This window comes from Phacochoerus africanus, chromosome 11, assembly GCF_016906955.1.
Source record: "Phacochoerus africanus isolate WHEZ1 chromosome 11, ROS_Pafr_v1, whole genome shotgun sequence".
Taxonomy (NCBI): domain Eukaryota; kingdom Metazoa; phylum Chordata; class Mammalia; order Artiodactyla; family Suidae; genus Phacochoerus; species Phacochoerus africanus.
This window is the reverse complement of record NC_062554.1, coordinates 67,767,443-67,782,793: the sequence shown is the minus strand read 5'-3', so window position 1 is coordinate 67,782,793 and position 15,351 is coordinate 67,767,443. Positions and strand designations below refer to the sequence as shown.

General features: G+C 37.3%; 1 protein-coding gene across 6 annotated transcripts in view; it reads right to left on the bottom strand.

Moving 5' to 3' along the window:
• Positions 1-15,351, bottom strand: part of ADAM22 (ADAM metallopeptidase domain 22) — a 236,023-nt gene that overhangs the window by 26,929 nt on the left and 193,743 nt on the right. For 4 of the 6 annotated variants that reach the window (XM_047752655.1, XM_047752658.1, XM_047752657.1 and 1 more), the window contains exons 23-26: positions 13,296-13,464; positions 11,291-11,405; positions 8,254-8,344; positions 3,983-4,000 (exon numbers count right to left, since the gene is read on the bottom strand). In XM_047752655.1, coding sequence (XP_047608611.1) covers positions 3,983-4,000; positions 8,254-8,344; positions 11,291-11,405; positions 13,296-13,464 — 393 coding nt within the window. The remainder of the gene's footprint in view (positions 1-3,982; positions 4,001-8,253; positions 8,345-11,290; positions 11,406-13,295; positions 13,465-15,351) is intronic. The other 2 variants (XM_047752653.1, XM_047752654.1) reach the window with 1 other exon arrangement.

The following is a 15,351-nucleotide window of genomic DNA, read 5'->3' as shown; positions in this document are numbered from 1 at the left end:
TTTGCTAAAGATCCCCTAAGAAGAATATTTAACATCCTTCACTATCCAGAAATTTATCCTTTTTTCAATATCCAATTACAGATTATAACAAATTTATTTCTTCTTGATTAACCTCTAGTGAAGATAGAGAATATCAGATCCTCATGATAAAAAAGCATCAGTGCATCATTTGTTATAAAAGATCATAAATGACCAACTAAATTTAGACCAACCAAATGATAGCTTTACATTTGTTAAAACTGAATTTATTTTATTGTCTTTATGGTTTTCTTCCTAAATTTTGCCAGGCTCATAGAATTTTGGAATAAGGTAGCCCAACCATTGCTAAGTTTTATAATGGAGAAATGACTCATTACTTCTCACATCACATGCAAGTATTTTAGACATGTGCATGATTTTTTTTTTTTATAAATAATGACCAAAACAAAAGCTATGTAACTAAATTCTTTTTCCTCAGAAAGGGTTCCTGTTATGAGTGAAGACTGATCTTTTCTTAAAGGGTCCACTGAACCATAATATTTAACTTAATAATCCTCATACATACTCAAAATGAGATCACCATGAAGAAAATTTAATTAAGTCTTAACCTTAATGCTGAAGGAGGAATGTCTCCAAAGCTTTGTTGGTGTCTGAGCTGTCTGCGTTTCAAGAAATATTGTGTAATGTATAACAAGTCACATTGACAGATGCATGAATGTCACTGAAATAAGAATACTAATAATATAAAAATAAACTAAGAAAGGTTTGGGGGAAAAAAAGGAGGAAGGTTCAGAAGCAGAAAGTAAAGTCGCTAAAACAGAGAAAAGAAATGGGGAAGGAGGTTTCTGCTTAAGGTATGAATCAGGAATGTAAGCTCTAATTATTTATTCTAATTTGCATTATGGATATTCAATGATGTATGTTCATTTCAAAGGAAGCAAATATTTCAGCTGAATATGGATGTTTTATAAATCCAAGATTAATAAATGCTTTCCTAGTCTATTGCTGTTTGCAACCCTGCCTGAAAACTAAAATTCAGACTTCTAATTCTTGTTACAAATTATACAGCTACTAAGTCCCAAGAGCATTTATCCTAAAATATAAACAATGGCACCAACTGAAAAAAATGATGGAGGTCTTTCCTGGAGATTTTAAAGAAAAGGATCAAGAGCCATCCTTCCAACTATGATATCTACAAATTCTCTCTGGCTCCTCAGTTCTGTGGTTCTACCCTTCACGAGATGATGCTGGCAGGTTTTAAGTGATATTGTTCATGTATGGGGTTCTGCCGCCCGCCACTGAGCTCCAGAATGGGACTTCCATTGTTCATTAGAAGAAAATAACAGGTTTGCTTCTCATCTTTTTGCCAGACATACAATTAAACCCATCACACATTCCTTCAATATAAGGAAAGCCCTGAGGACACATTCTCTGGAGGGAAAATTTACCAGGTTATCAGGTTGCTTCACAGAATTACTTGCTGCACCTTTCCAAAAATCTGAAAAAAAGTATGCTCAGTTTGGCATTTCTGAGCCATTATTATCACTAATAAGAATGTGATAACTAACTGCATATTTAATATGCATTTAATGTTGAAGCAAACCTTTATGTTCACCAGTGCTTTCACAAGCTCAACAGGATGTGTGGTCCTCACTTATGTCAAGAATACTGTCTTCCTCTTTGAGGACAAACATACCTCCCTCCCTCACTCATTTGAAGATTAGAGAAACACAAAGTCTTCGGAGACCATATACAAATAACTTCCATTGCTAGAATGCTTCACAGATTACAAAGAACTTTTGCTGCTTTTAGAGCTGAGGAAAGTTTCAGTGATTTCCCAAGGCCACAAAGAAGCAAGTGGATTTCCAATTCCTTGTCAATTGCTCCTCCCACCCCGGCACCTCAAAGGAAGACCTAATTTAAAGGCAACTCGAAATTCTTATTCCTACTCCCTGGCATCCTTTGGAGGTGGGCACATCTTTATTGGAACATCAGCAGCTATTTTCACGATTTCCTAATGCATGCTTTGGTCCACTGGCCATACAAACTTCTCTAATATATATTCTCAAAAAGAAAAACCCTTCAGAAGATATTTATACACTCACAACTTCCTGTTCTAATATCTTCTACTCCTTGCTGCTTCTTCATTCAAAGAATTATTGTAAAACACTAAGATTCATCAGCTATGGGCAAGGGCAAAAATAAACAAATAAAGGTTGTGCTGAAATATAGCAAAGGATAAAAAATAATATCTGCTGAAACATGACAACTCTCAAAATACGAACTAGATTCCAAAAGAGTTGCCAGTTGATGAAATGATGACTCAATAATATCAGGAGGCATGATTCCATCAGGCACAAAAAGGAGTCTCTTAATATGAAAGTTTTCTTAACTGTACCTATAAATATATTGAGTTAGACGAAGAAACTGGTGCACAGGTTTACGTATTTATCATTTTTTGTAGTGTGGGCAATTTCTTTCTTCTGGAGAGATCTCCGTGAGAAGACATCTTAGCGCACCATAACACCTTTGTTTATGTTGCCTATTTGTGACAATGTACTTTCCTTTTTACAGAGTCCGCAGACTCTGTAAATTACCTTATAGCCTTAACTCTTCTGGAAATGCAGTTAAATCATCTGTTTCTGATCCTACTAGCCTAATTTTATTTTTCCCTGAAGAAAGCCGCCAAACTTACATTTATCATATAGCTGATCATCTCCTACCCAACAGAAAGCATAAATGGCTCCAGCTCTTCTCTAGTATTTTTGGACACAAGAATTTAAGACATGTCACAGAGAACTCTTGCTGGTTTTTTTTTTTTTTAATTTAATTAATTTTGTTTCCGTTTGACTTTCTCCATTCATGATGGAAGTAAGTTATTCCAGGACAAAGTTAATATTTTCTAATACCTATGGCTAACTGATCAGGATCTCAGTTGGTGCCCTGTGGGTGATACTAATGCTAAAACCTTCCAAGAATTTTAAATTACAACATGGAAGGAAACAGATGAACAAGTTTAGAAAAAAATGAAAGCTGTGGTTGGGGCTAGAAATTATCTTATTCCTTATCTGCTCATAACATTTAATGGAACAGTGGGAAAAGGTGGGTAGGAATCTTCAAAGGTGTCTTGACTACAAAATTAATATGATATGATATGGCCTAGATTGTCAACTTTCAGGATATTTTAATTTTTTTTGTATTGATAGCTAATGACATTAGTAATTTTCAAAATGTGAAAAGTGAAAGATGTACCCTAATATGGGCTAATTTAGATTTCTTGTATCTCTTTTTATACTGCTGGTTAAACAGATTTTAAGCTTACAACGAATGGAGTGGTTGACTTTATGGGTTTTTTAATTCAAAAAAGTACAATCAGAGATTCCAACTATGCAAGTTATTTCTTTCTCCACCCATGAAATTCTCTGATCTGTACAAAAATATATATATACATTTTCTTATGCAGAGGTAAAGCAGACTCTTCAAAGGCCAGAACATTCTCCTGACCACAACACTGTTACCCTATCAATGTTATCATTTATGAATGAAAGTTACTAAGATAACAACAGTAACAAAAATAAATTCCTTTAGAAATTATTAGGCAAGAAGGGTGTTATAAACATGAAGAAAAGCCAATCAACTAATATAAACAAAGGTGACACCTTAACATAAAGGAATTTTGTTTTAGGTGAGAAAAAAAATCAACTTCTCTATATATATTACTATAAAGTAACACAAATAAAAGTTCTATTACTTATAGTATAGTTGGATGACAGAACCATTAAAAGTAAACAATGACATTTATTTTTTAAATTAATACATTTCATAGCAACACTATGAAAATTATCACTTCAAAGTCATGAAAAATCAAGATTAATTTATGACCACTACAGAATAAAGACAAGGTAAAATTTCTTTATAACTGCATGTATAAATTCCAAAGATCCTAATAGGATTTAAACCTTTCAGTTTTCAGTTATATGTTCAGATTATTGTCATCACATACCTCTGTTCTCGATAGTTTCTTTTTATGGACAAGATGAGAGAGAGGAGAGAAAGAAAGAGTTAGTTACCTACAGAAGTGCCTGAAGAGAGAATAATAAACATCAAAGCTCTACCATTTGTTGAAAAGTCTCCGCTAGGATTTTGAATTGCAGAATTGAAATGGGGAATAAAAACACCATCTCTCTGTCTCTCTGTCTCTCTCTCACACACACATACACATTTCACTTCTTTCAAAGAAGTGACATCAAAGGGTTAGTCACAATATTTTCAAATAACCATTTTAAAAGCATAAAGCTTCAGATATTAAAAAGTAATTGTTTTCTCAATGTCAATTGTATCATATTAAACATTTAGTAATGTCCTAAAGTTAACTCTTTCTCAAATACCAGTTGTCAGATATGCACATTGATTTAAATAGTGAAATTAATTAGTTGTTTCTTATATAAATTAACTTTACATACAAATAAAAATCACAATTTATTCTTTTTGGAATTTATATCCCAACTAAAGCTATTGCTAAGAATTTCAAATAGGAAAACATAAATGGAAACAAGAATTTTTGTTGGTTTGTTTGCTTTGTAGGGCCACACCCTCGGCACACCTAAGTTCCCAGGCTAGGGGTCAAATTGGAGCTACAGCTATCCGCCTACACCACAGCCACAGCAATGTGGGATCCTAGCCTTGTCTGCGACCTACACAACAGCTCATGGCAACCCTGGAGCCAGGGATCTAACCCGCTTATGCGTGGATACTAGTATACCAGTCAGATTCAGTTTCATTATTGCTGAGCTACAAAGGGAACTCCCAAGAACATTTTGCTATGGTAAATTAGAGTGAGAATTCATAGCTCTTAACAGACCTCCCAAATTATCACTACACACTCACCAAAGCTTCACTGAAACCAACATTGAAAACACTTTCTTCAAAGTTTAGTCTCTGTTTTTTATTTGGGCATCTACTAAAATAAAATTATACAAATTTCAAAATAAACCAATTTGAACCAAAAATATATTCTGGAGAATCTGTAGGTGCCAATGAGTTAACATCAAAAAGTTAATTACAAACTTTCTACCATGACCTAATTAGGTGTTAATATTTTCAAGACATGTTGGAAGGTCAAGCAGCTGAGCAGTGGTCTCCTTTCCCCAATATCAAGATGAATGTTTCCATATGGATTTTGTTTGGAGCACTTTCGCATGCCAATCTATTCTATGCCCCTGCTGAGTATCTTACTTAATAATGAGCTCACCAGGGTAAAAATACCAACTTGTTACTTAGTATTTTTCATTTCTGAAACCATCAGATGTAGGAGAAAAATAAACCAAAATCTTTCTATTCAGCATGTTTTGCTTTTTATTCTCTCAATCTGATTACCCGAGCAGTCCACCAGCTCGAAATGCGTATTCCTCAGCTCCTATCCTTGCCATTCCCCCAAGGTTTGGAGAAGGGATAGAAAGTTTAATTGGAAGGATTAATGAGAAAATGAGTTCTCAGGTCCTAAATCCATCTTGGCATTTTAAATGGAATATGTGGAACAGCACATGTATAAATTTAATTCCTGTGTTAAAATGTCTACATCCTCATTCTATTTTTAAACATATTCTGAATAAATTTAGTAACATTAAAACTTTCATCATTTAGGTTCAAATTATTTATGATGTGAATACTGTGGTATGAACAAGATTTGTCTTTTTCCTTAATGAATCTGCAAAGTACATGTATTCAGAAATGAAAAAATAAGAGTGAAATCAAAAGAATTTCCTTTAAATGATATACAGAAAGAAGGACTATCATTCATTCAGATCATTAAAAAAAACAGACATAGGTAATTTCATTAGCAAGAGAAGTAGATATTTAGGTTTCATATTTCTGAAAGGTAATTTTTTTCCAAGATTACAACCATGAAATAATCAATTTGCCTCAGTGGGTGGCAGAAAAATCACACACCACAGAACTAACAATTTTGTGTTCCTTTTTCACATGACCAAATGAAACACTAAGCTACCTCAAAACAGCAGTGGTTGTCATGGCAATTACTATATAAGTCTTGCATCAGGGAAGTGAGAAAACAGTCTGACTCCAAGATGAGCTAATTCACCTGAGGTATGAGGAGAGATCAAAAAGTATATATACAGAAAAGCCTTCCCTGAAGACATACACTTTTATGCTCCAAATGTAATGCTGCAATCAGCCTATACAAATGGAAGTATGCAATGTGCCTAATGGCCTGCTCATCAAAAAGGCACATGACGACTGAGCATCTGTGAGCTGGTACAGAGCTAGGTACCCACTCAGTTAGGGCAAAAGCATTATCACTCTGCTGCACTCTGCTTTGTGAGGCTATGCCATATCAACTATGCTATGATAAACTTCACTCTGATGTCTAGGCTATTTTTTTTTTTTTTTGGTTTTGGGGTGGGAGTTTTTTAGGGGTTTTTTTGGCCACGCCTGCAGCATTTGGAAGGTCCCAGGCCAGGGATTGAAACTGCACCGCAGTATTAACCTGAGCCATGGCAGTGACGATGCCAGATCCTTAACCCACTGAGCCACTAAGGAACTCTTGTGCTATTTGTCAGTGTATCCTTGCACAAATGTCTTTCTGCATTTTAATACTTTAACACACAAAGTTTATCCTGACTGTCAACTAACTGCTCTCTTTTCAAAGAAGCTCGTTCAGGGTTTTGATCTCACAATAAGCAAGAGCCATATATACTTTTAAAGAGGTTTCTTTTAATTCATTTGGTTTAAAACCATATCAGGCAATAATAACAAGAAGAGCAGGTCATTATATAATATGCCTAGTCTATTGAAAGGTTTGGGGTAATTTTAAAGTCTAAAGTAGTCTAATTCCCAAGTCTTTTAATAAACCAAATTTGATCTATGATTTTTTTTAAAGCTATAAAATGGGGTAATACCCAGAAAGCCTAGCAAAAGTTGTAGGCCTTCCAAATGGAGAAACACCCTAGGCCTGGGGACTCGATATATCATTGCAGAGGTCATCAGGACTATGATTTTAAATTGAAATATTAGAAAAAAAACCCTTAAGGTTCATCATATTTAAGCTTTACTTCATTAAACATAAATTAGTTATTTGAATACTAAGGATTTTTTTTTCCACATTCTAAGATTGCTTAAAAGAACTGAACACATTAAATATACAAATAAGTGTAGAATGTGTGAAGTCATAACTAATTGCCTAGCTAAAGGGATCCAATATTCAAAAGTTATATAACTTTTTAACCTTTACAAATAGAACCGAAAAATTGTTAAAGCTTACAATTGAACTTTAAAGCTTGAGAATTAGGGGTTTTTTTTAAGTTGTAATTTATAGTCGAATTTTAATTTTAACAAAGTATGTCTCTGAAGAGTCATTTCTTCACACAAGAACATGCACATGTTTAACAAATAACAGTGCCTCCACCACACTGGTGGTGGAGAGATTTTGCCCTTAGCAGGATGCATGGCCTGAGTGAAAGTAATCAGGAGCAGATCTGCAGTTGTTCTTGTTGGTAGGATCTTTTCTGTTAAAGCCCTATGCTCTCTGACTCACTATCTTGCCCAGATTTGGGGGTATGGTTTTAAGTCAAGAGAACCTGCATCACTAAAGAGCAAACCAACACAGCCTTTGTGTAAGACACGATTTAGACTGATTGACTTCACATAATGGTTTTAAAACAATACTCAACATTTTTAGACTAGAAAGGAGTTCTCTCAAAATCTAAACAATGATAAATTATCATTATCTCTAATGCCAAGAATAATCTTTGATTGAATGCTGAGTCAGACTGATTTTCACTACAGGTGTATTTATTCAATGATATAAAACTGTATAGGTGTTTAATTCATTTAAAAAACATTGTATGGGAGTTCCTGTTGTAGCTCAGTGTGTTAAAAACCCGACTAGTGTCTGTAAGGATGTGGGTTCAATCCCTAGCCTCATTCAGTGGATAAAGGATCCGACATTGCCACCAGCTGCAATGTAGGTCGAAGTTGCTGCTCAGATCTGGTGTTGCTGTGGTGTGGGCCTGCAGCTGCAACTCTGATTAGAACCCTAGCCTGGGAACTTCCATATGCCACAGGTGTATAGATATATAGATATAGTGCAATTTACAGTGATATACACACAGCAAAATAAAAAGTGCATTTTGAACAGTTTTATTTCCATGTATTTTTCTGGAAAATTTAATGAGATCATCGAACTAAATGAAAGAAGAATGAAGATAAGGGGAAAAAAAGGAGGGGTGATGTTGCTATATTACTACTTTCACTTACTTATATCCCCACGCAGTTATTCCTAATATGAGGGCCAGCACTAAAATGGTGCCAGCAATTATGCCTATTATAATATTGGTACCAGCAACACCTGGAGAGGGAAAAAAAAAAAAAAACAATAAAGATCAGTGTATACATTGAAATTTTGCTATAAAATTCTTTAGGCACTTTATTCTTTGTAATCAATCAGCACCTTAACAACCTTGTTTTTAACAGTGGGTATTTTTTTCTTCATAAATTTTTAATTTTAGAGCATTTTTTTCTCAAATTTTATTTCTTTATTGAGATATAATTGACATAACATCTTAGTTTCAGGTTACGACATAATGGTTTGCTATCAGTATATACCGGTGACATTAAAGGGAGGTATCTATAAGGGAAGAAACCATCACCACTTAGCAATCTATATCAATTGTTTTTGGGGTTTTTTGGCTTTTTTTTTTTTACCTTTTTTTGCTATTTCTTGGGCCGCTCCTGCGGCATGTGGAGGTTCCCAGGCTAGGGGCTGAATTGGAGCTGCAGCCACCGGTCTACTCCAGAGCCACAGCAACGCGGGATCCAAGCCGCGTCTGCGACCTACACCACAGCTCATGGCAATGAGGGATCCTTAACCCACTGAGCAAGGGCAGGGACTGAACCCGCAACCTCATGGTTCCTAGTCGGATTCGTTAACCACTTCGCCATGAAGGGAACTCCTATATCAATTGTTTTTTAAACACAGTTATTTGTGTACAAATAATTAGGGGCACCTGTTGTTCCCTTTTAATTCTTGTCCCAGTGCATTTTGCACAGTTTTATTTTTCAGGTATTTTTTCTGGAAAACATAATGAGGTCACTGAATGAAAAGAAAGAGGAATAAAGATAAGGGGGGTGGGAGGGATGTGTTTCCTCTATTAGCATACCACCCTCTGGGGAGGAACATTTAGAAATCCATGTTCCCTTTAACCCTGACCTCTTCCTCAGAAATTCTAGAAATGTTATTATTCCTCTCACTCCATTTTGACAACCAATGCAAGGTCTTTATTTTGTGTGATATTTTGTCTAAGAAAGCAAGCTGCTTCTTCTTCTTCTTCTTTTTTTTTTTTTTTTTTTTTGTCTCTGCCATTTCTTGGGCTGCTCCCGCAGCATACGGAGGTTCCCAGGCTAGGGGTCCAATCAGAGCTGCAGCCGCCGGCCTACACCACAGCCACAGCACCGCGGGATCCAAGCCTCGTCTGCAACCTACACCACAGCTCACGGCAATGCCGGATCCTTAACCCACTGGGCAAGGCCAGGGATCGAACCCACAACCTCATGGTTCCTAGTCAGATTCATTAACCTCTGAGCCATGACAGGAACTCCAAAACAGAAGCTTCTCAAGGGAGAAAACATGTCTACATAGTTACAGAATTAGTGTTCTGGTGGTGGAGATGATAAAGAACCAAAGGAAAATTGAGAGTCTGGTGCCCTGGAGCTTGATGCTGGTGAGCTGTGAGAGGGAGGCTGCACCAGACTGGCTGTGGCTGGGGGTGGGGCGGGGGGCTGATGCAAGGCCCGGGCAAGGGCCCTGCTGTGTGTGGCAGCACCCGTGGTTAGGCAGGTGGAGATGCAGTGCTGCAGGGACCATGGCGGTGAGATGGCCCAGGGAGTCAGTCCTGATACCAAGCACAGGGAGGGCCCAGGGGCAGCACAGGCAGGTGGAGGCCTGGCTCTGATAGCAGGAAATTTGTTTTGTGGACAGTGACCTACATCATGTGTGAACTGAAGGGCTCTTCCCCAGAGCAGCCTGGCCAGCTCCTTGTCTAGAGCGTCCCTGAGGGAGTCCTTCTGAACATCAGAGGTCAGTAACCATGGGTGGCTGGAGCAGATTCCAACCCCCGATGACAGAAGATACGGCTTCTCTGGCTGGAGCCCTCAGTAGTCCGTGCGGCAGCGGGGCTTGGCACCAGAGGAGACTGGCTAGCACCCACCCCACCCCCCCAGGTCCTCAGGGGGATGAGCCAGGGCAGACGCAAGAGGACCCCTGGGCACTGAGATTTTCCTTTTCTAAGACCCAGCACACCTGTCCCCTTTCTCCTACGTTCCAGGGACTTAACAGGGATTGATCAACCTGGATACATGTCCTGATTACTTTTAAGTAACAGTATGATTTTCGACAAGCCACTGAAATCCAGAGACCCGAACAGCCTCATCTCTGCATCAAGTGCTGGAACCAGCTCCACGCTACCACTGCTGAGACCGAAGATGCCAACATCTTAACCGTTCTGTGAGTTTCATTATTAAAGTCACATTGGCTACAATTTTTGACTTGTCTGGATGATTAGAATAAAAATAATCTTTTTCTCATCCTTTGGAGTTGAATGGACTTCAGGATTTGGGCATGATTTAATACAAAAGAATGCTCGATAATGAAATGATAAAAACAGTTGAAAAGGGGACATTCATCCCCAAGGTATGTCTTCTTTCTACTATCTGCATTGAATTTCTACCCCATTTGGCCACTCTAGCTTTTAGAAATACACCCGTGGTTTCTTATCCAAGTCCTCAAACCTCTTCCAGGCACCCTGGCCAAGGTTACAACTTCTAGAATTACCTTCAGTTCAGGCTACAGAACGGGAGTTGAATAGAGATGAGGTTCTTTAATAAAGAATATTAAAGTCAACAAAATATTTTAAAATCAATTCTTCTATTTTTTTCTCATTGATTCAGCCCCAATATATAAAAATCATAAAAATATAAAATCAGACACTTAAAAATTCTGACTGCGTTCTTCATTTAAAAGAAAAGCCAGGGTTTGCTGTCATCCCCAAATAAGTATAATACTCGGAAAATCTCAGTCTGATGTAGGACAAGATAAGGCTAAATCAGTAGACTAAGTTATATTCAATATTTCCTATCATCACAATATGGGGGCCCCTGTTGCATATTGTACTTCATTGTTATATGGATTTAACTTACATTGGGCTTACAAAATTAATAAAAAGGTAACTTTGGGAAGGGCAGTCTTCTCTTTCCTTGTGTATAAAGACAACATAATGGGACCAAATTAAGTACCTACCGTTGCCAGATAGCGTAATGCCAGCCTTTGCATCATCATTGTGAGGGAAATAAGTGCTGCAGTCTGCACCTACCCAGTGTCTGTTACACACACACTTCAGCTCATTACTGCAAACCTGAAAACCAAAATCAATCAAGAGTCAGTGTCTCTCTGGAACAGAGGCATGAAAAATAAACACTAATTTCTAACTTTCACATGCCTAGAATTTAATGGGACTGGAAAGCTATTGGTACTTTCTTCCTTTTACTAAAGACGTTATCTCTTACTCAAGTCCCTAGAAAAATATTTTCTAGAAATCAAGAGCTGACCCAAAGGAATAATGAATTTTAACAGAGGAATGCATTTATATGTCTAAAACAAAAATTGATGGAATGATTGTTTTGCATATCATTAACATATTTTATAAGAGGAAGATATTAAAAATGAAGCGGAATTACAAACATTTGCAAAATATCCAATTGGTTATGCATATGTGAAAAAAATAAAATAAGAAATATGTAGATAGTCTCTATGTTGAGTTATTATAAGTTCAAAGTGCATAGGATACAAGCTTTCTGTAGTATGCATAATTATCATAAATGATTGGAAGCTGTTTGCCACCTGATTTACTAGTATCTAGACACTCCTTTACTCATTCCTTAAACAAAGTTAATTAACACAACTCTGTGTTATATACTCAGGATATATAATGAATAAGTTACGAATAAGAGGAGTTCCCATTGTGGCGCAGTGGAAACGAATCTGACTAGGAACCACGAGGTTGCAGGTTTGATCCCTGGCCTTACTCGGTTGGTTAAGGATCTGGTGTTGTCATGGGCCGTGGTGTAGGTCAAAGATGTGGTTTGGATTCTGTGTTGCTGTGGCTATGGTTGTAGGCCGGCAGGTGTAGTTCAGATTGGACCCCTAGCCTGGGAACCTCTATATGCCTAGCATGTGGCCCTAAAAAGAAAAAAAAAAAAGAATAAAATATTTCTTCCTTAGCATAACGATGAAGAAATAATTCCATTATTCTTTTCTCTCATCCTCCAAAAAGGATTTCTCCCTAACATTCTAACAGTTAAGGAAAGAAGACTTGGTAGTTCCTTTTATAGGAGCACAACTACTTACAATATGCCTTTTTATTCTCCTGGGCCACAAAAATTCCTTTCCTTTGGTAAAAGTAACAATTATTATGACTTCCCTAAGGAAATTCTTGGCATATCCCTCGGGGACACACAAGGAATAACCAGGACTTAGGGCTTACAATTCCAGGACAGGGATCCTCTACCTCAACAGGACAGTCTAACCAGTTCATGCAAAGAATCCAGAAGGAGGATAAAAAGAAAATCATTCACACATGCCAAAAGAAAAAGAACCAAAATGTATTTGTTAGTATAGGAATTCCTGGCTGAAAATGTCAAAACTGGAATCACTAATAAAGCATGTTTCTTTAACCTATAAACTTATTTCTAGAGGAACTACGTTATCAGATATATGACTGCAAGTATGGATTTGGGGTTTTTCAATACCACCACTCTTTCTATTTCTCTCTGAGAAACCTCTCCTTAGTTATTCTGTTTTTAATTCCAGAAGTTATCCTCAGCCAGTACCCACTGTGGTGGCTACAGAAGTTACTCATGGTCTGCTCTAACCACACTCAGTAGTTGGCCACACCAGTTGTTAAATATTATGGTCCTTGCCTCTGCTTTTTACTCCCTTTTTTATGCCATTATAGTTTGTTAAAATTTGTCTCCTAAATCACTTGTGGAAAACTGGCATTATATTCAATAAGATCAATTTAACCTGAAAAGAGACGAAGATTATACTTTTTCTTATTCCTGGGCTTTCACAGATTACACAACAGAAATATTCCAATGGCTGTGACCACATGACTGTTTACATACCAGCTGGAAACATGGACAAGCACGGTTGCCATTATTACAGAAATAAGCAGTTTCAGGTCATATCTATTTCTGTGATGTAAGAGAAATGAATAATTCCCCACGGTGAGGTACTGAATACTTACTCCATTTCCTGAACAAACAGTGCCTTCTTTACTGCTTAAGCAGGTGCTAAAGTTGAAGGAAGCCACGGGGAGACACCTGTGCTCTAAGCACATCATTTGGGGACCACAAGGTGTCCCATCTTCCACATAGCCAAGGTCTACATCTTCTTCAAGCTTAACATGCCCACCGCTAAAAAGAATGAGAGCAAAAAGAAAATGGGATTTCATTAATTCACATTCATCTTGAGACTATGCTTAAAAACCATCACTTTCCCTATTTTCTATTTAGTATCTCATAAAAAACGGTAGAAGCATTTTCAACCTCTAAATGGAGAAAGCAATTGAATCTCCTGATCTAATTCTTTTCAGAGATACCGATATATTTTAGGATTTAATCAGAATTACTATAACAATGGCCTGAATTGAAATGGCATTATCATTTTTGCCTTGGGTAAGTAAGCCATTATCACTAGCATTTGAGTTGATAAATAAGTAGGTTTCAAGATTTCAAATCCGTTTCAAACACAGATGATCATTTTTGGTTTGGTTTACATTTCCCCAAAAGACTGCTCTGATTACAAGTTACATTTGACCCTTAAACAGTTTAGAGGTTAGGGGCGTCAACCTGCTATGTAGTCGAATACCCAAGTTCCACATCCACAGATTCAACCAATGGTGAATTGTGTAGCGTTGTAGTACGTATTTATTGAAAAAAAAAAACAATATAAAAGTGGACCCTTGAAGTTCAAATTGGAGTTATTCAAGGATCAACTGTATATTTGAGAACAGCTAAACTATGACAACAGCTATTCAATATAGCAAGCCCACATATTATGTAGGAGTAAAAAATAAACAGGATAGAAACTGAAAAATGCATATTCATAATCAATTCATTCATATGGTACAATGTTAATGCTACTGCAAAAATCTCCATTCTTTTTATTTATATATTTATTTTTATAAAAAATTATACATGCACATGGTTTTAAGAGCTAAACAGATGAACTGGTTTTTTAAAAGGAACAAAGCAATCCACTGCCTTTCTCCTCCAAATATCCACCACCCAGGGGGTAGAAACAACTTTCTACTCTTAATTGATTCTTTTGTCATTCATCTTTAAATAATGGGTTTGCGTCACCATATTTTTTTTCCTGCTTTTTAGGGCCGCACCCATGGCATATGGAAGTTCCCAGGCTAGGGGTCAACCAGAGCTACATCTGGTAGTCTATACCACAGCCACAGCAACGCCAGATCTGAGCCATGTCTGGAACCTACACCACAGCTCATAGCAGTGCTGAATCCTTTAACCCACTGAGTCGGACGAGGGATCAAACTTGCATCTTCATGGATATTAGTCAAGTTTGTTTCCACTGAGCCACAACAGGAACTCCTGTCACTATTTTTAATTTTTCCATTTTAGGTATTATCAGTTGACTTCCCTCTGTGGAACTTGAGAATTCATCTCTATCATACTTTCTGTTTGATCAATAGTTAAATCAGTAACAACCTACACATTAGTTGAAGGATACAGTATACCACAATGAAACCCTTCCTTTCCTTCTAAAACTTTTTGTTTTCCCTCTCATTTGTTTGTTGTTTCTTTGCCTACTTTTCTAAGAACTGATCACTAATGGAAAATTAGTCCAACTCTTCTGAATGTCAAACTCTCCACTCAAGACATGTCTGAATATCAGTTCATCTTCCAGAATCTCTCCTGGAGTTTCCTCTGCCCCTCTGTGACCTAGCTGGCCCCTGTACCTGCTACAGAGCTGGACATCTTGAGGGTTGACATGTCTCTCCATGGTGGGTATTTTGTTTCCCAAATCCCCTATGTTTCTTAGTTTACGTCTTCATTTTAGTGAAACACAATTTCTTTCTTTTTTGTTTGCTTTTTAGGGCCGCAGTTGCAGCATATGGAAGTTCCTAGGCTAGGGGTGGAATTGGAGCTACAGCTGCTAACCTACACCACAGCCACAAAGGATCTGAGCCACGTCTGCGACCTCCACCACAGCTTACAGCAATGCTAGATCCTTAACCCACTGAGCAAGGCCAGGGATCAAACCTGCATCTTCATGGA